This window comes from Hermetia illucens, chromosome 2 (genome assembly GCF_905115235.1).
Source record: "Hermetia illucens chromosome 2, iHerIll2.2.curated.20191125, whole genome shotgun sequence".
NCBI lineage: Eukaryota > Metazoa > Arthropoda > Insecta > Diptera > Stratiomyidae > Hermetia > Hermetia illucens.
In genome coordinates, this window is record NC_051850.1 from 151,441,089 (window position 1) to 151,465,272 (window position 24,184).

Genomic DNA, 24,184 nt, shown 5'->3' on the forward strand with positions numbered 1-24,184 from the left:
TCTTTTTGATCCGGTTTTCGATGAGGTTCCTGTGGTATCTGTTTTTCTTGACTGTTTCCAGGATGTAGTTCATTTCTTTATTTCTTCTCTCCTCATGTGACCATCATGTGAATCATAAAATTCTATGATGTCTTCTTATGATGGAAATCGGGGTTTGAGGTGTATGTGATGGTTCGTTGGCGAATTCAAAATCCATTCAAAGGTATTTTCTTTTCCTTTCAGATCTCCATGGTAAACTCGGTTACCCGGTTGAATTTCTCGAAGGTTGTTCCTGCTTCTTCCCTTTTGATGATTGCTAATACATCCTCCACGTATCGGATCCATAATTTCGTCAGTTTTCCAATCTTTTTGAGTTAATTCTCCAAGTTCGTCATGAATACCTAAAATAACAGCAGTGGGAGGGGTTACCCATTGCTGCCCCGGAGGGTTTTTAAAAAATTTATTCCTGAGTGTGAAATAGGATTCACTTATACACGTGAAGGTCAGTTTCTTATACACCTTAGCCTTTTTGTTCCATTCGGATGAGTATTTGTATTCGGTAAGAAAGGATACTAATATTTCATTACTTGTATCCCATTCCCACTCCTCTTCGTTGAGTCTCACGATGACTTCTCTGCTTTCCCCACTGCACGCTTTCATATTTTAAAGTCTAACCTTTCGACTTCTTCCAAGAGCACTTCGCAATATTTTGGGTCGGTGGATTCGTTGTTGCTAGTATCTCTCTGACTTCGTTGCCTTCTTTGTGTATTTAGGGGAAGCTTATCTTCTTATTACTTTTTGCGTACTAAGTCGTCGTATGCTCCTTTGTCAATGATGACCACTGCTTTTCCTTTGTCTGTTGGTAAGTAGAAAACAGGTTCCTCTTTCAACGCTTTAATGGTTTTGTGGTGGCTGGACGATGCTCTTTTACTTGTGGCCATTCGCTTGACGGGGGGTGATTCCTGCCTCGATGTCAATTACGATGCCGGCGAAGTTGAAGAGAGTGTGTTCGTTGGATTTGTTGATCACATAGTTGGGTATGAATTTTTCCTTCGTTTTCTGTATTACACCCTGGTTTGCTTGTGTTGTGGTGACTTTAAATGAATTTTAAAATATTCTACAGACGTAAACACCCTACCTCAGAAGTGCTTCATTAAATTTTGTTGGTCTAATTGTCACTGGTATCTCTTTCACAATACCTGCTTTAGTAGGTTGTCATTATCTTACCTGCTTCTTCATGGCGGATTTAGGTTATTGTAACATTTGCCCTTCGGGGATGGATCTGGGATATCTGCTTTTGGATTTCATTAGCGTTTCATTAACGATTTACTATAATATCACATTTGACATAGACTATCGATTAGCTGGCTGTTTGTCCAAGCCCTATCCAATAGACGCAGTAAAAACTTAGCCATCAATCATACATTTCATTGTACTCCTATGAACATGTGCTGATGCATCTGATGTAATGAATGAAAATCGCCAGCTGTGAGTAATGTCAATTGTATTTCCCAACAGTTTATAGTATCAATAATGTGTAAATATATCTCCTATTCCACGAACTCTATTCGTAGTTTTGTTGTCAACCATCGCACCCTTCAAATTCGTTAGCAGATTCATCGCGTGTCACATAGAAAAGTTTATTTAGGGTTTATAGATTCGCACTGGAGATAAATAACGTTTCTGAAGAATATCTTTTGTCGAATTTCTTTATAAGTCCATTGTTTGACTCCAGGCATCCATTACAAACGGCCAAATGACCGGAAATTTACTTTTACTTTTACTGTGTTCTGACTCGGTAGGTATGCTCGGTGTCAAAAAATCGAAATTTATAAAGTAATAATTTAAGCTCCATCCGGATGTTAAGCTTCTTTAAATCTTCACTACAAGAAAAAGTGAAATGGTGAACAATACTAAAAGCTTTTATTGTTCGCGCTGACGTTGAAGATAATTTTGTATTTCATACGACCTGTTAACTTTGGGAGAATCTCCGAAAAAGAACTAATGGTCACTTTGTGTCTGGTCCTTTGTTCTGCTTCTCCAAAAAAGTCATATCTGCACGAGATAAATCCTCTGTCCGGACCCTACGTTCCAAACCATTCTTCAAACAATTCGTTATAAATTTGGAAACACTATCAAAACGGTTGAGCGGATTTTCATTAATTTTTTCCTGAAACACCTCATGGTCGGAGGTAGATAATGTCGTGGAGTCGTAAATCGTGAATGATGGACACAGTGTCCTGCAGATAAATTTCAATAACAGTCGCCCGCGGAGTCTTTCTTTGACAACATTCTGCAGAAACCATGACTTTGGGCCTTTTTTTGCTCAAGCACAATAAACATTTACTGTATGGACCATTTAACCATCAACCGTAACTTCTTATTGGAAGAACGAATTTTCGGATGCGGGCATGATGGCGAGTTGTGAGTATAATTGCAAAAATTTTTGAAGGTGAAGCAGTTCATTAATGCAAAAATTCCAAGTGGAATGAAAGCAAAAGTAAGCGTAGCTAACAAGGATTGAGTCAGGTCATCTCTTGGTGTTTTGTATCTTAAGTATTATGTCTTAAGTAGATAATGATATTTGCCGTAAGTTTCGGTTGTTGTTGCTATTGTAACTGTGCTGCTGCTTTGTTGATTGCTGTTTGGAGTTTTTATTGTTGAAGGCTACTCAGTTTTTCCTAAGTTGGATGGGTACTAAAGTGGATCTGCTCACCCATTAGCGGAAATGTAGGTATTAAGTAGATGTTCCTATTATCTTCATCTTCACAATTTTTTGTTCTGGATCTGTAACTTAAATGTTAGCAAAGATGATGTGAAATAGATTACCGGCGTGAAAGAGCACTTGAACAAATGTGTATAGCACGGAAGTGGAGAATGCAACTCACAGCAGCCGATTTGTCATTGAAGTATGTAGTTAAGGTGATCTTCCGCACGACAAAAGATAATGTCACAAACATGCAGCATCCACAAATGCCACTTCTAGAAGTAGCTCACTTCAAAATGTTTGAGAGTTAAATACTGACGACCACTATAAATGCACCGAGAACTGAAATTGCGTAATTGGTGTAGGTGTACTTGCTTGAAGCAAGAGGTAATGAGTGAATGAATTCCTGGTAAACTACTCAATTTGACTGCAGTTAACATTCTTCTGAAATAGCCGTGAGTTATCCGGAAATATTTCTATCATCAAACAAACGAAGAATGTTATTTACTTCGTTAATTGCAAGGGTGCAACTATGTCTTATAATTCATAGCTTAGATCATACGAGAATGGTATTGCATAAGCTAAAGTTTTATTTATAATATAAGTAATGCTAGTCCCGATAAGGTTATTAACCGGGTCATCCACACTACTAAGATACAAAATTAAATAAAACATAAATTGACCTTGACGGCCTGCTAGCACTCAAATGGCAGTCGAAATAGTCAGCCTAGCTAGAAGGGATACTTTTTTAGTCCTTCAACAATATTCTACAAAAAACCATATTTATAATGCCGAAGTCTTTCATTAATGAAGCTTATAAGAACAAAATCTATTGTAAACACGTGATCTATTTTTATTTCTAGGCGATTGGAAGCTCTCCAATATAACATATAGAACCTCGGTTTAATCGTCCGTTCTCCTGTTCTTCGCGGTCAAGGGGTAGTATACGTCCTAGGCTGAAAGCAATCCCCACGGGTGGAAAGTGCTGCTGAACCAGCACCAACATATCTGCTTCCAAATCCTATCTACACCTCCACGTGGTGATCCCTGGGATTTCTTTCTAAACGATAAACTGCGAGTGAAGAAGGATGAAAGCGAGTCTCTCGTACCTAAAAACGAGACAAATTCTGCCAATAGGTCCTTCAGATAGTGAGTAGAGATGATAATCCCACAAGGCAAACAATTGTTATGAAGTCACAAAGAAAAAGGGCAAACTATTTGCGTATTTCCTCATAGAACAGGCTCACTCTGTAGAGAGTGGAATTTGCTTAACACCTAGCCGACACTTCTTCTTTTTCTTCAGCCTTTATCTTATTCACAAGCGGGATCGGCTCGTCGTGATCGGCTTCGCCATTTGGTTCTATCAAATTTTTGATCAGAATCGCGAGGTTTTCAAATCTCCATCCAACGTATCAAACCACCGTTGCTTCGGCCGTCCTAATATAAGACTGGTGTCCTGGCGTTGCAAAAGGTGAGTTGGACAGGCACCGGTTTTCTGGAGGAAAGCTACTATACCTTATATTATAGAGGCTTTTCAGCAAACATGTGCTCGCAGCAGTTTCTTTCTGCGTTTGAGAGGCAAATTTAGAAACATAAGCTTCATTGCCGTTCATAGCCCTATAGAGAAGACCGCAGAGCCGGAGAAAAATACCTTGTAGGAAGCAGTGGAACGAACCCTCGAAGCGTCATTGATAGTACCTGATTTGCGCGAAAAAAGATCCTCAAATAAACGTGCGCCTCTCCAGACGAGACCATTTTTAACCAACTCGAATAAGTGCTAATGGAATGCTGTTTCCTCTCAGCCGAGATGAATCTCAGAACATTTAAGGGATGAATGAAAAGATGACTCGGATCACTATCTCCTTGGCACGGTGCTTTAAAGTTGAATAATAACACTATTTCGGATCCCCTCTGACAATCAGGTGGAAGTCAACATTGAATCCATCCAGAACAAAGTCCCCCGTAATACCTACCAAGGATAAATGGTAAATTGCGGAACGATTAGTTCGTTGATGATTGCAAATTGACAACGTAATGGAAGCGACGAGAGGCTTCCTAAAAATGATATTGTGATCGTGATGGGTGACCTGAAGGCCTGTTGAGGAAGCATTGGCACATTGTTCGAGCACAAGGCCTGCCATAAAGTTAGTTGGGTTTCAACTAGCTGACACCGCAAGAGTTATCAAATTGACCACTTTGCGATTAACAGTAGATTTAGGAGTTCTCTTCTAGATGTACGTAACAAGAGAGGCGCTGACATCCGCTTCCAAAGGGATCACCATCTGATGGCCACTTGTTTGTTGCGTCCGCTACTTTTCGCAGTGGGAGAGCAATATTGCTGAACGGACGGCAGATATATTGAATAACCCGCTGAAGATATTAATGAGCATTGGAGTGCTATCATAAATGCTCTTTTCTCGGATCCAACGCAGGTTGTTGGCCACGTCTCAAAGAGGTGTCATAAGAGCCTGGCTGATTTCGGAATCGTGAAAGTGGATCGACGAACGGAGGGGATTGAAGTCTTTATTAACCGCTGTAAGTCACGTCGGGTGTAACGTACTCGAACTCCGGTGCTGAGCAAAATCCCGAAAAGGTCAGCGTGGTGTACGTCGTGTCAAATTGAAGTTTGTTATTACACTGACCAAGGAGGCGGCAGAACGCAATAATTTTGTAGGTATACACCGCATCACAAAAGAACTTTCATGTTGTCGCAAATCTTTCGATGGTTCTTTGAAAGACGTTAACGGGGGACTACTCATTCACGATGACAATAAACTGAAGAGGTGGAAAAAATACTTCACCAAGGTTCTTAGCCGTATTATAACCGGTAAGGTTTCCCCTTTTGTAGATTCAATGAGTAGCCCCCGTAACATGGGAATACGGATCGCTCTTCCAAACAGAAGAGAAATCATTTCGGGCATAAACTCATTCAAACGGAGTAAAACTGTTGAGCTTGGCGGTCTCCCAACGGAGTCGTTTACCGGTATTACTTCCACTCGCACATAAATTTTGAGATTCTCAGAGAGTGAAAGGAGAGGATGATCGTGAAGATTTTAAAGAAGGGCATCCGTTTTGAGTGTGAGAATTGAAGGGATATCTGCAGGGAGTACGCAAAATATCCTGGAATGCATCAAAGAACGTCTCAAAAGCTTGGGCAACACAAAGCAGGCTGCATTTACCTTATCGACACCCTACAGATCATTTTGGAATAGTGCCCGAAGTTTACATTTTTGTTTCATCTGCTGAACACACTGTGTTTAGCGCACGTAGGAGATGCATTCCGGGGAAACTAATAGCTATTATATGAGCGGCATATAATGTCGCTGTATGTCACGTGTTGAACTTAAATCTCACAGGGTTGTATCTTGTAACCGATATTATTTCCTCTTGTTATCGTTTGGTCCGGAGGACATGGAGGAGTTCAATAAACTATGACATCTTTTTTTAAACACCTCAACTACACTGATGACATCTAATTGCTCACCTGACCGGGTCATGGAATTTCCCCTCCGGATTTGAAAAAAGAGGCAAGTACAGTTGGACTGAACATAAACACCAACAAAACCAAGTCTGACGAGTCATCAAACTATCCTCATGTGGCTAATGGGCGGAAAATCGAAGGCGCTATCAATTTGTATATCTAGGAAGTGTCAGTTCTGCCGATGACGGCAGAAAAAGATGGAGAGATACAGATAGATAGAAATGAAGTATGTTAGTAGTTCTAGTGTTCTTTCTGCGCTGGAACATATATGGGAATAGCACATTGAAGTTGACCCCCACTGTCACCCGAAGGTTCCAAATTTTCCTCAATACCTGCCTGGGTCATTTCATCGGAATACGCTGGCCTGATACTATCCCGAACAAGGGACTTGATCTATACACAGGTGTGGTACCCGGACACAATGTGATCGGAAGGCGAAAGTGGCAGTAGATAGGTCACACATCAAGGAAGGAGGAGGGGCGACAATTAGATTGTTGCCTACAACAATAGCGGTGGAGTCCGGGTATATTGGGAGGAGTTGAAGCGCATTTCGCACAAACGATGGTGTATAGGTGCGATACCCCCCAGTAGTATAAATATGTATGTTCTAATCCACTTTCATATAAAAATCTTGCGGTTTTGAGACGGCATGTATGTTCGAATCCAGTTTCATATGAAAATGTTGTGGTTAGGGGCGGCCGGTTTGGCGCGTGCCGGGGGCGACTTTTAGGGAAGCGTAGTTCGTTGGGCGCCGTCCGCGGGGGTTCGGGGATCCTCGTTCCGGGCCGGGGCGGGTTTTGTTTAGGTATTGGTCGGTTCGTTGACCGTTGTTTTGAACTCCCTACAGTAGTATAAATATGTATGTTCTAATCCACTTTCATATAAAAATCTTGCGGTTTTGAGACGGCATGTATGTTCGAATCCAGTTTCATATGAAAATGTTGTGGTTAGGGGCGGCCGGTTTGGCGCGTGCCGGGGGCGACTTTTAGGGAAGCGTAGTTCGTTGGGCGCCGTCCGCGGGGGTTCGGGGATCCTCGTTCCGGGCCGGGGCGGGTTTTGTTTAGGTATTGGTCGGTTCGTTGACCGTTGTTTTGAACTCCCTACAGTAGTATAAATATGTATGTTCTAATCCACTTTCATATAAAAATCTTGCGGTTTTGAGACGGCATGTATGTTCGAATCCAGTTTCATATGAAAATGTTGTGGTTAGGGGCGGCCGGTTTGGCGCGTGCCGGGGGCGACTTTTAGCGAAGCGTAGTTCGTTGGGCGCCGTCCGCGGGGGTTCGGGGATCCTCGTTCCGGGCCGGGGCGGGTTTTGTTTAGGTATTGGTCGGTTCGTTGACCGTTGTTTTGAACTCCCTACAGTAGTATAAATATGTATGTTCTAATCCACTTTCATATAAAAATCTTGCGGTTTTGAGACGGCATGTATGTTCGAATCCAGTTTCATATGAAAATGTTGTGGTTAGGGGCGGCCGGTTTGGCGCGTGCCGGGGGCGACTTTTAGGGAAGCGTAGTTCGTTGGGCGCCGTCCGCGGGGGTTCGGGGATCCTCGTTCCGGGCCGGGGCGGGTTTTGTTTAGGTATTGGTCGGTTCGTTGACCGTTGTTTTGAACTCCCTACAGTAGTATAAATATGTATGTTCTAATCCACTTTCATATAAAAATCTTGCGGTTTTGAGACGGCATGTATGTTCGAATCCAGTTTCATATGAAAATGTTGTGGTTAGGGGCGGCCGGTTTGGCGCGTGCCGGGGGCGACTTTTAGGGAAGCGTAGTTCGTTGGGCGCCGTCCGCGGGGGTTCGGGGATCCTCGTTCCGGGCCGGGGCGGGTTTTGTTTAGGTATTGGTCGGTTCGTTGACCGTTGTTTTGAACTCCCTACAGTAGTATAAATATGTATGTTCTAATCCACTTTCATATAAAAATCTTGCGGTTTTGAGACGGCATGTATGTTCGAATCCAGTTTCATATGAAAATGTTGTGGTTAGGGGCGGCCGGTTTGGCGCGTGCCGGGGGCGACTTTTAGGGAAGCGTAGTTCGTTGGGCGCCGTCCGCGGGGGTTCGGGGATCCTCGTTCCGGGCCGGGGCGGGTTTTGTTTAGGTATTGGTCGGTTCGTTGACCGTTGTTTTGAACTCCCTACAGTAGTATAAATATGTATGTTCTAATCCACTTTCATATAAAAATCTTGCGGTTTTGAGACGGCATGTATGTTCGAATCCAGTTTCATATGAAAATGTTGTGGTTAGGGGCGGCCGGTTTGGCGCGTGCCGGGGGCGACTTTTAGGGAAGCGTAGTTCGTTGGGCGCCGTCCGCGGGGGTTCGGGGATCCTCGTTCCGGGCCGGGGCGGGTTTTGTTTAGGTATTGGTCGGTTCGTTGACCGTTGTTTTGAACTCCCTACAGTAGTATAAATATGTATGTTCTAATCCACTTTCATATAAAAATCTTGCGGTTTTGAGACGGCATGTATGTTCGAATCCAGTTTCATATGAAAATGTTGTGGTTAGGGGCGGCCGGTTTGGCGCGTGCCGGGGGCGACTTTTAGGGAAGCGTAGTTCGTTGGGCGCCGTCCGCGGGGGTTCGGGGATCCTCGTTCCGGGCCGGGGCGGGGCGGGGCGGCGTGCGTTTTTGTTGTTGTTGGATGTCATGTGCGTATTGCTTGGGTGATGGGGAATTGCTTATCAGGTTGGCATATTTGGGAGCGTGTGAATATTAGACCGCAGGTGAATATGTAGTAAGTTTGAAAATGATGGTTTTTTCTAGATTTTAAATGTACTTGGCTGATTTGTTTGTTGTTGTTGCTGAGGTTGCTGATAAGAGGCGATCGTTTGGGTGCCATGTGCTAATTGTTTGGGTGACGGGAAATCGCTTATCAAGTTGATGTATATTAGGGACTGTGTGAATATTAAACCGCAGGTGAATATATTGTAAGTTTGAAAGTGATGTTTGTCAGTTGTGAAGGAAGATTAGAAGTGTTAAGCGATAAGCCATGTTTTGGATTGAGCGGTTATCGCATAGAGATAAATATTGTATATGTGAACAAGTATGGAAGAGTTTTAAAATTATCAACGTGAAGATTGATTCGGGTTATCTGGAGGTTTATATGACACCTGAGGATGGTTCAAGGGGGCTTGTACTAAGCTTAAGGAATGGAGAGGATTGCAAACCTGGAAATTTCGATACGACATTTACATTTCAAATCTGGCAGCATGTTAAGATTGAAGTATTTGGTGAGTGGGATGGTGATGAAGGGAATAGTGTATTTTTATTGCAACTTTGGTGTTGTTGTTTCAGGTAATGGTGAAATTACTATAATGGGAAAAGTGTTGCCAGGTTTGACTAGATGTAACACGAAAGGCCGATATCCGAAGGGTTGTCCGTTCAACGACATAGATGGTGGTGATGATGTTGAATGGGTGCAAAAATATGGAATAAATGAATTTGAAAAAGGGGAAGAGGAAAGAATTAAAGAGGTTCTTCGCCGAAATGGAAGTCATCATGATTATTATGGAGATGATATCATACGAATTCAGCGGGAGTTTGATCGATTGATTCGAAGAAAACAAAATAAAAAATCTTTATCGAGTAAAATTATTGCAAAAGAGGAGGGGGAGAATGGAAGATCTAAGAAAACGTTTCGCATAAGGAGTGGTTATCTGGAGGCTGTTGATGAGGGAAATCTTGAAGTTGATTTAGCTGAAAGAGAATTTTAAATAGTCAATGATAAATTTTGAAATGTGTGTATATCCAACCTGTAAAATTTTACGTTTGTTTTCGTTGTGGGGATAAACATGCAAAATAAATAAAAAAAGATGATTGTTTTTTTTTTTGTAAATATTTGTTTATTGTTCATTCTTTTTCTTTATTATATAAGTTTGAAAGGCTTTCACTTGAGGATATTTATAGATGACATGACAATGTGGTTTTGAACAAAACCATCGAGACTTCAAAATGATTTCCTCAAATGTGTGTCCTCGTGTTGCGTCATCCCACTTTGGGGGATTTTTTAATGAGAACTTGAAGGCCTCTAACTGCAACCGATCCTTTAGGAAGTACACATCGGCATGATGAAACTTTTTGCTGCCGATCCATGCAGCTAAAGCGTGATGCTGCAATTTTGGCACCTGGTACTCCCTTTGTTCTTGCTGCTGCTGCTGTTGCTCCTGATTTCCTAACATATTGATGTTTAACGAACTTTACCAGCTGACTGACTGATTTTAAAAGGTTCGTTTGGTTTGGTTTAGTAAAATGTTTCTTTATCAGAAACTATATTCATGTTCGGATATATGCAGTTCATGGGAATGAAAATATTTAACCGCAGATAATTGTGTTGTTGTAAATTTGAAACTGATGGTTTTGCGTGCTTTAATATTTACTAATGTGAAATAATAATTTTGACGATAACGATGACGACAGGAAATATATGTAACCACATAAAATTGTTGTTTACGAAGAAAAAAAAACAACCGCACAAACTGTTTTCCTGAGAACGAAATATTGGACTACTGGTGATAATAAATTAATATAAATAGTGGACTTTATGAAAAGATTTTGTTATAAGTGAAAAGTTGTCGCCAACGATGGATTCGATAAATGAGTTATTGGGCTGCAAACCGCTCATTTACATCAAATCATCAGAATTGGAAGTGGGAAAGCGCTACCACATCACTGGAGGCGAAAGAATGGAAACACGGTAAGTTAAAATTTAAAATTAAACTTTTCTTCTTCTGCTAAAAAAATTAATATATTTTTTTGTTTTTATAGATATGGACAGGCCATCGTTGTAGATTTGGAGGGTACTATGCGGCTATTTTTACCATCGCGCTACAGTAAATGTAGCGATAAGGTGTTGGACGACTTCAATGCGGGGAAGTTGTCCTTAAGTTGCAGCGGTGCGGCCAATTCCAAAAACTTGGAATTTCACCTACACATATAGTAATAAAATATATATATATATATATATATATATTTTAAATAATAATAATAAAACTTGTAAATTTAGATTGTCACAATTTATTATTATTAATATTCACAATAAAGAAAAATTATTATATACAATGAAACTTCTTTTTTTATTATTACATTTAATTATTATTTTGAGTTATAAATTTTTTCAGAAGGAATGCGTTTTGTAGCGCGCAACATCCGCTGTGGGCATTACAGCGTAACATGTCGGGATAATTTTGTTTCAGTGATTTTAGATTCGGACAGCTGTGATCTTCCACATTGAATACTAGTGCAATATTTCCCAGCAAATCATCCAGCCATTTTTTCTTCTCTGTTCCTTTGACGTAGATGGTTGTATTTTTCATGTTTAGAAGTAAATATTCTTTCACTTCCCAAAATGTTGTTAGTCCACCTTCCCATTTCAATCCATGATGATTTTCGTATACCCAGTGTGCCTGGGATTGCAGCTCTCTTGATAGTGTTGAAAAACTGAAGGGAGGTTTCAGTATAAAGTGTCGATGAAAATTTTCGTTTACATTTACGACAGCTAACTCTTTGATGATGAAAGCATTGTTGCATCCTCTAAATCCTTGCATATCGATAACGAAAATCATCGTCATGGTGATGAAATGGTGCAGTTTGCTTGCGTGCAGAATGTAAACGTGATACTGGATTAACATTTATAGTTTCCATAGTTTTTATACAAGTTTTTGAACTGAAGAAGTGAGTGGGTTGTACTCTATCACACGATCATGTAGGAGCAAGCAGTAAGCTGTTGTTAAGGCAGGCACATCTACAGATGTTTTCATGTCTAACCTTATGTCCACTGAGCCAGATTTCATGGATTCATTTTGACGTGAACAATCAATTACTATAATTGGTGCAGATTCCTTATATTCGCTTCGTGAAAGTAGTGGCTGAGGTTGTACACCGTAATAAGATTGTTGAAAATTGCAGTACATATCATAGAGAAGAGCGAATCGATCACGGGAAAATTTAATATTCATATCGTCATAAGGATACGATTCGGAGTTTAAATGTATTTTGATATTTGTTAAATCACAGTGATCAAATTTGCTGGCATCTTTGTCTTTGAGATTTTTTCGATTTGTCTGTAAAGCTAAAATAACATATCGAGGTTTTTCGAGTTGACCTGTGGTTTTCACATTCCACACATGGTCTGTTGTTGTGGGTAGAACTGGATATTCGTACAGTTCCCAATTTCGAAAGCTTATTTGAATCGGATGTCCCGATTCAATATATTTCAACATTGACAATTTTTCAGCGCCATCGGGATTAACATGGGGCACCTTCCACTGTAGTTTAAAAATTTTGATGTGTACATTATCAGTGGATGAAATAAATGCATTTTCATCGCTTCTTGTGCGAACCAAAATTAGCTCGTGTTTAGCGTTTACAATAATTTTCTTGTAGTCCTCGGCAAATCCCAAAAGTTTTCTTAGCGGAATAGAAAAGTTGAAGTAACCACTTGACGGTGTGATAGATTCGTTCGGTGACCAAGCGGCATTATAAAGCATTTTACTTTCATTTTCATTAAGTGATACATAATTTTTTAACGTCGATGTTATTCCCACATTTTTGTTTCGATCGATTTCTACTCCATTCAGTTCATATCTTATCTCATCAAATAGGAAAGCTACGCTATTATTCGTCAATTTAGCTAGTGCTGATATTGTTCCATCTGTTTTAGTTAAGGCGCCTTCAATGTAAATGAAACTCTGACTCGGCAAAATACACAAATCCTGTTGTTGTATGGGTATTCGGATTTCATCACTGGAGTTGTATGATGATAAGAATGGAGAGTAGCTATGGTACTCGATTTTTGATATACTATTATCAAAACTGATTTTACGTGTAACGTTCAGGATATCGCTCATTATTTTTGTTTCAATTTGAATCCCAATAACTTTAGATACTGTTTATTTTGCAATGTTAATCGCGGTCTAGCTCGTTCGATTTTTCTGATTGAACTGGTTCTATCTACATTATCGGGCAGGTATTTATCATCGTTATATAGCAGCATCCTGGGGCTTCAAATGAAGTCTAATCGTTATTGTTTCCCCTTTGAAGTTTATTATATCTCCGTTTTGATCAATCAGCTTAAGAGTTAGCGTGCTTATTCGTTTAAGGCTTACCGGTAAATAAATGACGTTACTAGGAACCTCCACTATTTTATAACCTGGTCCTACTTCAGGTGAGAATTCATGGATTGTGTGTGAGGGAATATTGTTGATGTAAGAATTTCCAACTATGTTACACTCAATCCGTATTACGTTCACTTTACTTATACTCACAGGTAGATCAGAAGTATGTTTTTCATTGATTTTCAATTCTCGTTTAGCGAATCCCAACAATTGACCAATGGATCTTTCTTCATTGAAGTAAATTGGAGCATTTGACTTTATTTCACTTTTGAGTGTATTATTATTAGCCTGTATTAAAAGAATTATTTTGTCATTGATCTTCGCTAGTTCTTTATACAGATAGTTGGCAATATCATCAATTTCGTACGATCCAATGGGTATTTCTATAATGTGCTTCCCAATGTGAAATAAATTATTTTTTTCATCCACGTTAGGTATAGAATTATATGTTTGAAAATCAACAAGTCCGCATACGTAACCACCTTGTAAATCGATTGGTGGAAAATATTCAGTTGTAAGAATGGATGAATTTCCACTTAGAGTTAATGTAAGTGCCATGGCAGCATATAAAACAATGATTGATTTTCAGTTTTAAAAGTATTTATATATTTACATAGATGCATTGAAAATTTACAAAAGATTGTACAAAAATTTCAAACATAAATGTCCACAGTTATATGAGTCGTAGCTTTGATATGCATTGTAGTTGTATTTTATATTAGAACCTAGATAATCTATTAGCTCTTTCGGTGGAGGTAAATTTCCAAAACTATCAAAGTATTCCACATATCGATTCTGTTTTTTGTATGCTACCCAATGAGTACCAGAACCCTGCATATTATCCAGATTTACAATACCACATTCGTTTTGCTTTGCAGCTCCCCTCGGTAAATTATTTCGCATGAAAACTCCTCTGAAGTTTGACAAGAATCTGGCGAATCTCTTTAAATCATTCTCATTTAATGCTCTCTTGGGTAGCGTTTTTAAAAGTTTTTTGAAGCAGGATTCAAAAACAACCCTAATCCTTTTCTGTACGGTTTTAAATGCAATCCTCGACCTAATGTTATCTCCTCCATTTTTTGGTTATGACGCTGTTTTTCTTCTAAGGTCTTTTTGGCATTGGTAGCATCATTAACAGCTTTCGCTATTCCCGCAGCTCCACCTGATAAAGCACCAATAGCAGATAATCCTGCGAAAAGAGGAACTAGAAAAGGTAGAACTCCACCAACTTTAGGAATGGGTATTATCCTTGGAGTCTTGAGAGTCTTCTTCCGTCCCTTTGTTATATTCTTTGCAGCAGCTAAGGCTACTTTAATACTCGCTTTCATTGTGTCGGGTTTCTTTCTTTTGACAATCCTTCGGACTTTGGAAACAATTGTTCCAAATTTCGGTTTATTCTTCATTCCCATTCCTAATTTTACTTTAGCTTTCATCATGTTGGTTACAAGTAGTGCGTTAGCTCGTTCTGACAATCCTGCGTCTGCTGATCTGACTCGTTGCCATGCCTTTTCAGCTAATATTTTATCTAATATATGACGATCAGCCGTTTCTTTAAATTTTGAATATCCAATATCATGCTCTTTACAGGCTTGATCCAATAAGTTTATTCCTGGATCACCTCTAGCAAGCCGCTCGCTTAGTTTTGTACCAGGACCACAGTATTGATAACCGGGTAGATGCAGTTCAATTGGAAGTTTATTGATTAGGGTATTAATCACACCTCTTCCTTTCACCGCTTTTCGTGTTGTACTAGTATATTTATTTTTATGATCAATCATTTTATAGTGACCGTTCTCTTTGCGTCTATGTATGCGTATAATCCTGCTCGGTTCAACAACTCTCGCAGACTATAACACTTTTTGCAACAACGTAATTACTTTCAGTCTGGTTGTTTAGTTGCACTGATAATGCGGTTTATACAACAACAACAAAGGTTGGTGGTGGAAAACACTGACATTACAAATGAAAGCTGTATAGCTAAACACAGCAATTTATTGCCTAATAATATTCGGGGTATTATTACGGGTCCTTCTAACTGCGGCAAAACTAACGTTATGCTTTCTCTATTGAAGCACCCAAATGGTATAAAATTTGAAAATATTTACATCTACTCGAAATCATTACATCAACCCAAATATGAACATTTGAAGCAGGCTGTTAAAGCTATTTCCGGATTGGGCTTCTATACATTCTCAAATAATAGTGAAGTGATTTCGCCTGAAGAAGCCAAATCTGATTCTGTTTTCATTTTCGATGATATTGCCAGCGAGAAACAAGAGAATATTCGATCATATTTCTGTATGGGACGACATCATAATGTTGATAGCTTTTATCTGTGTCAAACATATACAAGAATACCGAAACACCTTATTCGAGATAACGCAAATTTTTTGATTATATTCAAACAGGATGATATGAATTTAAGACACATTTACAATGATCACGTAAACACCGATATGACTTTCGAACAGTTTAGAACCATTTGTGCTGAATGTTGGAATGATAAATATGGATTCTGTGTAATTGATAAAGACAGTTCTTTAGAGAAGGGTCGATATCGAAAGGGATTCGATATATTCATAATACTATAAAAGCAAATCCACAGTATGGAAAGAGCCCCACATCTATTAAAAGCATCATTACCAACTTAGCAGTTCAGGAGCAGTTCAAAGCAGTTCAGGAGCAGTTCAGGAGCAGTTCAGAGCAGTTCAAAGCAGTTCAAAGCAGTTCAGAAGCAGTTCAAAGCAGTCCAGGAGCAGTTCAAAGCAGTTAAAATCAGTTCACGAACAGTTCAAAGCAGTTCAATTCAAAGGACCAGTTTGATGCAGCTCAATAGCTGTTCAATACAGTTCGATAACAGTTCAATACAGTTTGAGTGCAGCAACAGTGAGGACAGTTCCAAACAATTCAAAAGAGAAACAACAAATCGATTTAGGTGCTGCAAAAATCAGTTCAAAATCAAACTAGAACCTATTGAAAGAATATTTCAAAACATTTTAGATATATTTCGAAATTTAACCGATTGCATCCGTTTGCATAAACAATGAAAAGAACAAAGCTTGACAAACAGTTGCTAAGTGATATTGTAAAGACAACCGATTCAATAAGGAAAAAATATCAACAGCTGAAAGCTAACAAAGCCGGAACAGAGATTCAGTTGGAAGAAACATTTAAGCCCATCACGGAACCCCTCAAAGAATTTGTTAAAAAAGCTAAAGTATTGCAGGAACAAGACATAAAAAAACCAAAGATCAAAGAAGAGTCTTCATCAGCTCGTATTAAATGTAAAGATGAGGAATTAAAGAGAGATCGTGTCTATGAAGAAAATGAACACATTTTTGAAACCCCTAAGTCAAAGGTTAACCGGAAACTTAACCTCACCAACACTTCTTCTTCTTCTACAAAAGCTGTTCGCCAATATGTTGCCACTCCGGAAGGACAAGAATATCTGGGAGAATACCTGAAGCAAAATCATTTTTCAGATATTGCTAAGCAATATCTAGATATCTATGTAAATCAACCATCTGTAATTGACAGTGTTTATGGGGTATATAGGGATGACAATAATGGAAATCAGTGGAAAATAGGAAATTCAGATTTCGCAATCGATGATAATCATATAATTGTAGATGAAAAATCTTACATTGGAAGTCGGGGTTTATATGAACTGCTTTTTATGAAGTATCCAGATGAAACAATATATTCCGACGATGATTTAGAGAATTATAAAAGTATTCTTCTACACTCTAATGCTCACAGGCGTTCTTATGACAGTAGCAGTCAAATCAATGGAAATCGAAGCTTTAAATATACAAGAATAATTTCTAAATTGTTAAATAGAAAAGAAGGAAAAGGGTTAACACGAACCCCTAATATTAAATGCAAAAACCCTAATTTAATGGAAACGTCTAACAAACAAATTGACTATATATATTGGGATGATCCCAATGAACTAGTAAGTCGATTGCGGTTACTCATTGCGTCACAGCAAGCCGGTCACAATAATCATAACAATGAAATTATATCAATCATTGAAGAATTGAAAGAATCACAAATAATAGAATAAACACGCAGCTCACATCATTTATTAAATGGGTGTTGATAAATTTGGTCGATTTTCAAACGATACTGGAGGAGGAAAACGTGGTTTGCAAGGACTTCAAGGACCCCCGGGTCCTCAAGGTCCCCAAGGTCCTATAGGTCAGCAGGGGCCCTCGGGTCCCCGAGGTCCGGAAGGAAAACCTGGTAAGGATGGCCTACAAGGTTTGCATGGTGCGGGATTTAATAAAACGGAAAGCGGTGATTACAACATCAAATTCAAACAACTCAAGAATCTTGGAGAACCCGTTGAGGATGCTGATGCTTCTACAAAGAACTACGTTGATATTAACATTGAGAAACTCAAAGAATATATAGACAGACAAATTCAACTTGAAATCGACGAACTTACAAAACTATAATGATGATGACAGTTCAAAGTCATACCTTGAAAACAACAACAACAAATACAACTATCAATCATATTACGAAATTCAGTTCATTCTAAAATGAGCAAACGGCAAGTAGTAAACGAATTACATAGGTCAGCTCGAAAAAATTTTAACCGACGACGAGTCATAATTAAAGGGTTGGATGACTTGTGGCAGGCCGATTTAGTTGAAATGGGAGCATATGTTAGCGACAATACGGGGTTCCGTTTCCTTCTTACGATCATCGACACGTTTTCCAAGTTTGCGTGGACGGCTTCCATCAAAACAAAAACGGGTAAAGAAGTTGCTATAGCAATTGAACAGATTCTCCAACGAGGACGCATTCCTAAAAACCTACAAACAGACGACGGAAAAGAATTCTACAACAAACATTTTAAAAATGTTATGACAAAATATCAAATAAACCATTATTCTACGTATAGTCCACTGAAGGCATCAATTGTTGAACGATTCAATCGTACCCTAAAGAATATGATGTGGAAAGAGTTTAGTATGAATGGAAACTACAAGTGGATCAATCAAGTCGATGATATAGTTGACGCCTACAATAATAAAAAACACCGAACAATTAAAATGGCTCCGTCTGCTGTGAATAGTTCCAATGAAAAATTACTCCTGTCTACCGTATACAACAACATTAAGGTGATGGGTCCATTTAAATATAATGTGGGTGATCATGTTCGAATCAGTAAATACAAGCATGTATTTGAAAAGGGCTACACACCCAATTGGACCACGGAAATTTTCAAGATTCGCGAAATTCGTATTACCAATCCCGTTACATATCTATTAGAAGATTACGAAGGAAATAAAATTGAAGGTGGTTTTTATGAGCCTGAACTATTGAAAGCTGAGCATCCATCAATTTATCTTGTGGAAAAAATATTGAAAAGGAAAGGTAACCAAGCGTTTGTGAAGTGGCTAGGGTTCTCAACGAAACACAATTCCTGGATAAATACCAAGGATATGATATATTAAGATTCACAATGAAACACTGTAATTTTGATTGAAGAATAAAATTTATTTATTAGTTAATCTTTTGTAAAACTGAACAAGGTTTTTCATTTCATTTATTCTCCTACGAACACTATAACATTCACAAGTGTCTGGTCCGCATTTTGCATCGTCATATGCCCACGGGCAGCTCACGTAATGTTTTCCAAATTGGCTGACTTTCTGCGACATTTCAGCGTATGGTTTCAAAAACGTATAGCTGCTTATAAATTGGTTAAAGTGCTCCGTAAGAATTAGCAATCTGTTGGTACAAAAAAATTGTTTCAACTCCTCAATAGAACGTTGAAGGTCGTCGTCCACATCGTTGTTATTTTTATTCGTCGTCGCCATTTTTTTAATTCGTTGTGCACAGGTTCGCGGTTCAAGCAATACTCATAGAATAGGTTTGCTTCATTTTCTTCAAGTCCAGAAATTCTATATTGCTCCTATAGTCTGGATCTGCCTGTTTTATATACTCAACCTCGCCATTACTGAGTATTCTTTCGGTTTCGAACTCATGGTATTCATAACATGCGATTTTCAGTGAGCGCATGGAATAGTTGCTATCATATGTACATCGAACTGTTAAAATTTTGTCATCATCAAACTCTAATTTAAAGTGCCTGTAAAAAATATTTTCGCTCTCGATAATTCCAGCTATTTCCATTTCCTTCTTAATCAAAGCTTGCCGAAATCCTTCTATTGCTTCATCGACTGTAACATATCTTCTAGACGGTTCTGTTGTTGTTGTTGTTGTTGTTGTTGTTGACGTCGACGTCAGCCATGATGATGATGAAATAGCAACATCGGCATCATTTTGAAACGACGTGTTCGTTTCTGTTGAAACTGTACTAACAGTCATAAGTCGAAAAGATAATGTCACTTGCGCTGTATTGTTATCAGGTAGCACGAGATTAAACGCTAAATTGTTTGTACTTTCGTTGGTATTAAGATTCACCACTGGTAATGGGCTACCTAAAAGAAAAGGCACACCAAAACCTAACACAAGAAGTATATCTAAAAACTTCATTCTATTCCAATCGATTTGCGAAAACCAACTAATTGTATATTTACCATCATGAGATCTATTTATACTGCTCTGAACGATTGAAATTACCTACCCTTTCGGCTGCTCCTATTCCATAAAAAGAGAGAGAGAAAGAAAACTTTTTTTTCTAGTCTACATTTATTTATTATTATCATATGAATCATTTTATTCTAGTTTACATCCATTCTTATATTAAAATGTCCCCAAGCATATGTCCTAACCCCGTCCTCTCTTATGAATCGCTTATCATCTAAATAGTTTAATGCAATTTTATTAATACATTCTGTATACAAATTATGCATCTTAGACCTAAATATAAACATGCTACCTCTAAATATTTTTTTTCTAAATAGACAATCCCGATAATCATCTAAACTTAAACCATCCATTATTATTTTCTTAACTCCTTTGGCTTTTTTAACAAAACCGTCATTTTCTACGCTAAATGAATACATTTTAGATCTTAATCCTATAAATTCTGTCATTATCTTTCCATTATTTTCATCTTTCATCAAACCCAAGACTTTAGCATTTTTTTGAGGAATATTATATATATTATCGATAGCATATTCTGATGTATCAAATTGTGTATCAATATCAGACAAAATATCTTTGTACACATCTTCCGTTTCGATAGTGTAAATGAAACTGTCCGTATCCATGTAATTTAGAATGAGCTTATCATTATACTTAGGTTTCATATAATGATAGTGAAAATCATACATTTTCAGTTTGGATAGATCAAGCACAGTAAATCCCAAGTAAATTGGTTTGTCGTAACAAGTAAATACTCTATCCATTTGGATAGCTGCCATGTTTGGTGTAAATACAGCTGCGCTGTGAAAATTGGGTTTTGAAATAAGCACTCGAGCGCCTGAATGTCTGCCTCGACTCTCCCAATCGGTAACAATTTTTACGTCCTTTCTTTTGTCAACGTTTTCCATGGTTTTGCCATAAACTGCATTATTCAAAAGTTTGAAAAAATTTTTCTCGAAAGGATTTTTACTCATTTTCCTGTAATGGGTATTTAAATCGATATATTCCTTCAACCAACTGGATTGTTTAAACTGTAAAATCCTGTAGATGCGAGTCAGTTTCAAACCATTTTGAATGCATTGCTGCAGATTCCGATAGTGGATAACATATTTTTGCTTGTCTGTTAAATCCACAATCAGTTTGTTAGTTTTCGAATTATGCGGGATTTTATTTTCTGGACATAATGGCAAATCATTGTGCTCATCATGTTTTGATATTGGATACTCCAAATCAACTTCCAATATGTATCCAATATCCGAATCTGCTGCAATATTCAAAACATCAAAATCAACTATATTTTCAACCCACTTGAATTCAGCATAGGGAAGCGGCTGTGACATTGCCCATCCGTATAGATTATTAGCATCTACATACATTAAATATTTGGAAGGATCCTCTTCTTTATAATTTTTCATATATTTATTATTTGCAGTTGAATGGCGATGCGAACATTGCGTAATACCCCCCCTAATTCCTCTTTTCACAAAGTGATGCATTTCGATATCTGTAAGAAGCTCCAGTTTTATGGATGTAATTTTAAGCATGGCATCCCATGATAAGCCAGGAGTCGTATAATATTGACAAGGATCAAGTCCATATATATTTTTACAAACATTTCGAAAGTTTTCAAAAACATCTGTTAGAAGCAAAACATCTGTTTTCAGATACAACTCCAAATAGTCCCACATAACACCACAATTGAATTGCTTCCAAACATTGAGCGCATGTTGATAATCTGCTTCTTTGCACTCAGTGTTTGACATCTTATTGAAAAATTTCTCTCGAGATGGTAGAGAAGTTTCATTAAGTCGATCCCAAGAGTTTATATATTCATAAGGAAACACACCCTTTCGCGTAAGAAGACTGAATTTTTCGCCATCTCCATATACCCCTGAAACAGTTTTCAAATCTTTATGAGCCAGATTGTTTACGAGTGCATCAAGACTGCTATGCATGAATCTGAACGAATCCAAAAATCTTAATTCAATGGTTTCAGAATCATTAAGGGGTATTTTTTTGGAAAGCGACACGTACAGTTCCTTATTAATGGGTATTATTGAAATATCTCCATCAATGCTTGCCAGCTCCTTGACAAACAAATGACAATCATACCCTGAAAAGTTATGAAATAGAATTGGGAAGAATTTAGGAATCTGAAACAAAAGATTGCATGAGCTATGAGCCGGACCTCTATACTTTCCGGTAAAGTGGCAATGTTCGCGAACTCTATCACTATCCAGCGTTTTCTTACAAATGCAACATAGAGTTGCTTCTCTTTGCGTTTTTTCCTCATCTAAAGTCAAAGTATTTGACGATTTGGGTTTCTGAATATGATTTATATAGAGCCATTTTAAATCAGATACTAACGAATTAATAAATTTTTTAGGAGAATCTGGTCCCTTGTATATTCTAAACCTATCTAAATTAGAATTGTAACAACACTTAATATAGTAAGCAAAAGCACACGGTATATGCTCTTGAAGAGTTGTTGTTGACGCTGATGCTGGATCCGGCTGACAACTTTGAATATCTTGAAGTAGACATTCGAAATCTGCATAGACTACAAAAGGCACATCTATTTGCCTCTCGAAATGTCTATACTCCAACGTTGATTTCTCCGGGGACACCATTTTCGTGACAATTTTGCTGCAATCGTTTTCATGACTCTTCAGCTTTTCAGTTGAATAGAAATGCTGAAGACATTTGTTACATATAAATATTTTTGAGCAGTGCGATGTTTGTTGCTCTCGTATTAATCTAAGAAAAAAATAAAATATATGAAAGGCTCTGAAAGAAAGACTAATCTGTTATATTCTCTTACCTTGACATATCTTTAATCCAAATGTAGTGGTTTTTTTCTCCAAATTGCAGCAGCAGCAAGTTGATGTGGTGCACCTTTTCCTCCTTCGACAGGTGATAGGGACCCACAATCTTTTTCATTTCTGAATCATACCCGAATAAATTGATGCTGATTGAGGGATTCAGCTCCTCGAACACACTAATGTCTTTCACTTTAAGGGGGAAATCAAGCCCCCAAAAGTTTATAATTCGTCCATTTTTTAGCACTATTACACTATCTGTGATATCATCGATTTCATATGATGATGTTTTTTCCAAGTGAGTGTTCACGGGGTATAGGGCAGAAATGATGCTCCACTTGAAGCAATAAATATCTTTATTTCTTACATTCACACATGCACGTTTTTGGGCTATATACTTTGGGGATGGAATAAAATTCGTTCCCCGCAGTGGTTTGAACTCATTTAGGTTTAATTCGCAATGCGTTAACCTCAATAAAGCCCATCCACTGTCCTTCTCCTGAAACCCTTCCATTTTTTCCACTATTTGAGCCGTCATATTGTTAAACGCGGGCTCTATCTCATTAGCACTTAATATTGCATGCATTTTGGTATTGAAAGACTTGATGCTCACAACACTTTCACTGTCCTCATCCATTATTTTTATAAACTCCGCGAAAAGTTCAATATTAAATTTGAATGCCATGCGCTGCTCTAACGCATTACGAAGGTATTCCATCAAAGGAGCCTCCATCCTCTTTAAAAACTCTGTAGCATTCAAAAGAGCCTCGTCCATGTTTTCGTATACCAGGGTTTCGATCCGGTTACCAAAACAACCTTTCACTCTTTTCAGGTTGGCATCAATTGCCTCGGTCGCGTTTCGCTTGTGCGAATTTGTTCGCAGATGAAACTGCCACGACGAACTCCCTACCTCAATTTTACAAAATTCACAATACATAGTTAATAGATTTAGTTAATAGTTAATAAATTTTACGAAAAAAAGTTTTATAACCCCCCGATAACAATCAATCAATCAATCAATCAGTTTTTTGTTGTTTTTATTGTCTACAAACACTTTGTACGCGCGGCAACACAAACACAGCCAGACACACACACGCAAAATCACTTTTATCTTTATTATTATTATAACTTCACGTAACTTAACACGCAAATTCCAATTTATACCGACGGCAGCACACAATCAGTTTTTTTCTAGTTCGTTCGTTCATCCGTATTGACTTGCGCGAATTCGTTAGAAATTAACGTAACTCAACTATTTATATTAGTTTATTTGATAAGCGATTTCCATCACCCCAAGCAATACGGACATGGTACTCCAACGATTACCACTTATCAGTAACCACAAGAAAATCAGCCCGAGTACATTTTAATCTACAAAACCATCACTTTCAAACTTACAATATATTCACCTGCGGTTTAATATTCACACAGTCCCTAATATACATCAACTTGATAAGCGATTTCCCGTCACCCAAACAATTAGCACATGGCACCCAAACGATCGCCTCTTATCAGCAACCT

At 38.2% G+C, this 24,184-nt stretch overlaps 5 protein-coding genes across 5 annotated transcripts in view; 3 read left to right on the forward strand and 2 right to left on the reverse strand.

Moving 5' to 3' along the window:
- The window catches only part of LOC119647937, a 504,053-nt gene that overhangs the window by 114,494 nt on the left and 365,375 nt on the right, over positions 1-24,184 (forward strand). The gene's annotated exons all lie outside the window — the stretch shown is intronic.
- LOC119648591 lies at positions 9,155-9,878 on the forward strand. The gene is made up of 2 exons (XM_038050361.1): positions 9,155-9,395; positions 9,460-9,878. The coding sequence occupies exons 1-2, from the start codon at positions 9,155-9,157 to the stop codon at positions 9,876-9,878; spliced, it is 660 nt and encodes a 219-aa protein (XP_037906289.1).
- Positions 11,811-13,010, reverse strand: LOC119648592. The gene has a single exon (XM_038050362.1). It carries the CDS (start codon positions 13,008-13,010, stop codon positions 11,811-11,813), a length of 1,200 nt encoding a protein of 399 aa, XP_037906290.1.
- LOC119648593 (short-chain collagen C4-like) lies at positions 17,369-17,737 on the forward strand. The gene has a single exon (XM_038050363.1). The coding sequence runs from the start codon at positions 17,369-17,371 to the stop codon at positions 17,735-17,737; it is 369 nt and encodes a 122-aa protein (XP_037906291.1).
- On the reverse strand, positions 19,979-23,564 carry LOC119648595. The gene is made up of 2 exons (XM_038050364.1): positions 22,666-23,564; positions 19,979-22,601 (listed from the first exon to the last, which is right to left on the reverse strand). The coding sequence occupies exons 1-2, from the start codon at positions 23,436-23,438 to the stop codon at positions 19,979-19,981; spliced, it is 3,396 nt and encodes a 1,131-aa protein (XP_037906292.1). The 5' UTR covers positions 23,439-23,564.

What these genes read in the sequence shown, in the direction of transcription:
- LOC119648592 (XM_038050362.1), bottom strand. Translation starts at nt 13,010, where the DNA reads ATGAGCGATATCCTGAACGTTACACGTAAAATCAGTTTTGATAATAGT.
- LOC119648595 (XM_038050364.1), bottom strand. Translation starts at nt 23,438, where the DNA reads ATGGACGAGGCTCTTTTGAATGCTACAGAGTTTTTAAAGAGGATGGAG. An exon ending in TGGATTAAAGATATGTCAAG is followed by an intron (nt 22,602 to 22,665) that starts GTAAGAGAATAT and finishes TTTTTTTCTTAG; the next exon opens with ATTAATACGAGAGCAACAAA.
- LOC119648591 (XM_038050361.1), top strand. Translation starts at nt 9,155, where the DNA reads ATGTTTTGGATTGAGCGGTTATCGCATAGAGATAAATATTGTATATGT. An exon ending in TGTTAAGATTGAAGTATTTG is followed by an intron (nt 9,396 to 9,459) that starts GTGAGTGGGATG and finishes TTGTTGTTTCAG; the next exon opens with GTAATGGTGAAATTACTATA.
- LOC119648593 (XM_038050363.1), top strand. Translation starts at nt 17,369, where the DNA reads ATGGGTGTTGATAAATTTGGTCGATTTTCAAACGATACTGGAGGAGGA.